The sequence below is a fragment of the Montipora capricornis genome, chromosome 14 (genome assembly GCF_036669925.1).
Source record: "Montipora capricornis isolate CH-2021 chromosome 14, ASM3666992v2, whole genome shotgun sequence".
In the NCBI taxonomy this organism is placed as follows: Eukaryota; Metazoa; Cnidaria; class Anthozoa; order Scleractinia; family Acroporidae; genus Montipora; species Montipora capricornis.
The window spans coordinates 22,323,443-22,325,942 of NC_090896.1; the positions used below are offsets into that span (position 1 = coordinate 22,323,443).

At 38.0% G+C, this 2,500-nt stretch overlaps 1 protein-coding gene across 1 annotated transcript in view; it reads left to right on the forward strand.

Moving 5' to 3' along the window:
- Window positions 1–1,554: 1,554 nt before the first annotated feature.
- The window catches only part of LOC138032325 (transcription factor ATOH8-like), a 2,856-nt gene continuing 1,910 nt past the window's right edge, over window positions 1,555–2,500 (forward strand). The window contains exon 1 of the mRNA XM_068879984.1: window positions 1,555–2,500. This exon is cut by the window's right edge and continues 1,910 nt beyond it. Within this exon, the coding sequence (XP_068736085.1) occupies window positions 1,877–2,398 (522 nt within the window). The 5' untranslated portion in view covers window positions 1,555–1,876 and the 3' untranslated portion in view covers window positions 2,399–2,500.

Below are 2,500 nucleotides of genomic sequence, written 5' to 3' on the forward strand. Positions count from 1 at the left end.
AAGAAAGAAGGCGGATCATCATTCTTTAAGTGTTTCATCAAGCAAAAATAGCCGAATAGCAAGAGTATCGAAGTCGCCGTGAGGTTTTCGAGGTTGGCAGAGCATAAGCTATTTCTAAACTTATCTTTGATCTGACCTCATCAAGCTTCTCATCAATAGCACCATTACGAATTAACGAAACTTTGTTTCCTAAGGGAAGGCGGCTCTTCTGTTTCTACCTTCCAAACATAAATTAAGGATACTTTTAATTGGGAAATTTTTATTTCCATAATATTCCAAGGCTGATGGTGATTTCCGTAAACGAATCCACATCTGGATTTCACAGATTACCAACCTTGAATTGAAGGCTAATTTTCTCGAACCAAATGAAAGCTACTAACCACTTCTTTCCATACGAGAAAGAACTATTAATCTCTTGTTTTCTCTTCAGTTTCCCCCAGTACAAAAGATGATCAAACATTATTCATCTTGCATAAATCGTTTCCATTTTGTAGCATTGCAATTTTTATTTATCCAGCCAGTAATTTGTTTTAACTTTATCGCACAATCGTTCCTTGCTTAACATTTATTTTATTATGGAGTATTAAATAAGGAAACGTGAAACTTTAAATTCAAAAGTATATATCTAATTTAAAATCATTTTTACTCTCGTTCGATTCGATCTCTCCATACATTATTTTCTTTGCCAGCTGACGCTCTTGCTTTTAAACCAAAAACTTTAAAAATAAGGATTGAATTGCAAGCGGTTGGAAATAAGCCTCAATTTTCACGATAACACGGGGTATATTCCATTAATCGGGAGTCGAAAATGAATTATTGCAAAAAAACAAAAACAAAATAAGACCTGTTTGGCGATTCGAAAATTGCTTGATTGCTTTCTAGTTGTTTTTGAAATCGCCGTTTCACTCAAGAAAATTCGAAGAAAATGTACAATCTGAAGTTACGATCTTCTTGAGTCTAGAAAAGTTATTCCTTTGTGATAATTTTTCATTTCTGTAAGAAAATATTACTCGATAAACAAAGATTCATCTCGCATCTGGTTCGTTCGCCGACGGTTTTTATGGCATCTACAGGAAACAGATATTTATCTGACGACGATATTGTAAAAAAACTGGGCCTCTTTCCTCATTTTTATCTTTCCATTCATGCAAACAAACAATGGTAAAATGGATAAAATGAGGTTTTTAAAAAATCCAAACGCAAGCACCTGCTGTAGCTAACACAATAGAGAGGCCAACACAATGCAAAAGCCAGTACAATGCCCAATACTTATGCCATTTGCAAACAAAGACAGACTCGCAATGAAATTCGGAGCTGGAGATCGCTAAACAGCTGTTAGACGTGTGACAACAAATATCTACTTGTAAAAGACGCGGCATTGTATTAAATTCAAGGCTTTTAGAATGGTTTTCTTTGTTTTTAAGAGCGCCATTAGCCTCCAGTAATAAGCTAATTATCAAGGAAAATTTGTGGTGTTCTCGCACCTGTTATAAGAGCAAAGTAAGCCATTTATATCCAGCCCAATTTGACATTCAAACTGTCACGCTCGCCATCGGTCAAAACTCTTTCTTTGTGGGGCGATGATGAATGAGTGTTTGCCAAGAAATGATAAACAATTTCGGGGCTCTTTGTGCATTGAAAGCAGGTGGTGTTCTAAAATGCTAATAATAGTGACAGTTCTCTGGATATTTAGCAGCACAAGAAAACATAATTCTGCAAAGCGCGCAAAGAAAGCCAGGTGTTTTGAGGCGAGTAAAACACGAGTCTGGCAAACGTCGGCAAAATCACTGAATCGTCCAGTTTTCGGCCCAGGGAGGAAAACACTTCTCTCTACAATTACAAGAAACATTCATTAAACGCGTTTTCATAATTTTCCATGGGCGAAACGCCGACGATAAAATCGGTGTATGGACAGCCTATGAGTTCACTTAACTACGGGGGTTCGAGAAGTCACCTTCAACCAACGGCGAAAACTGCGATCGCGGAGGCTAAAACGAGCGCAATAGCTTCTCAAGACAACGATGAAAACACGGAAAATGGCAAAAAGAAAAGCCGAGGGCAAGGAGCTAAGAAGCCTCGGACAAAACTTAAGAAAGGACTGTCTTGGAGACAATCTAACAGATCAAGACGTTTAATCGCCAACGCAAGAGAGCGATCGCGAATCCATATTATGAGCGAAGCATTTGAAGGCCTAAGAAGGGCAGTTCCAAGTTACTCGAGCGATCAAAAATTATCCAAGCTTGCGATTCTCAGACTGGCTACCAGTTACATCTCGGCATTGTCTTATTTAGCGGAGAATGATACATCAAGTAAATCACTTAAGCATTTTGCGGAGAGTGTGGACCAATGTACGCAGGCGTTACAAACGGAAGGACGAGCAAAAAGAACAAAAGAGTGAGTGACTGAGTGAACTTAAAAAAAAATGATGCACAATTTTTATCTCATGGGAACACAGTTGATTCAGAGAAAAGGGAAAAGAGGAAAACAACATTTCTATTCA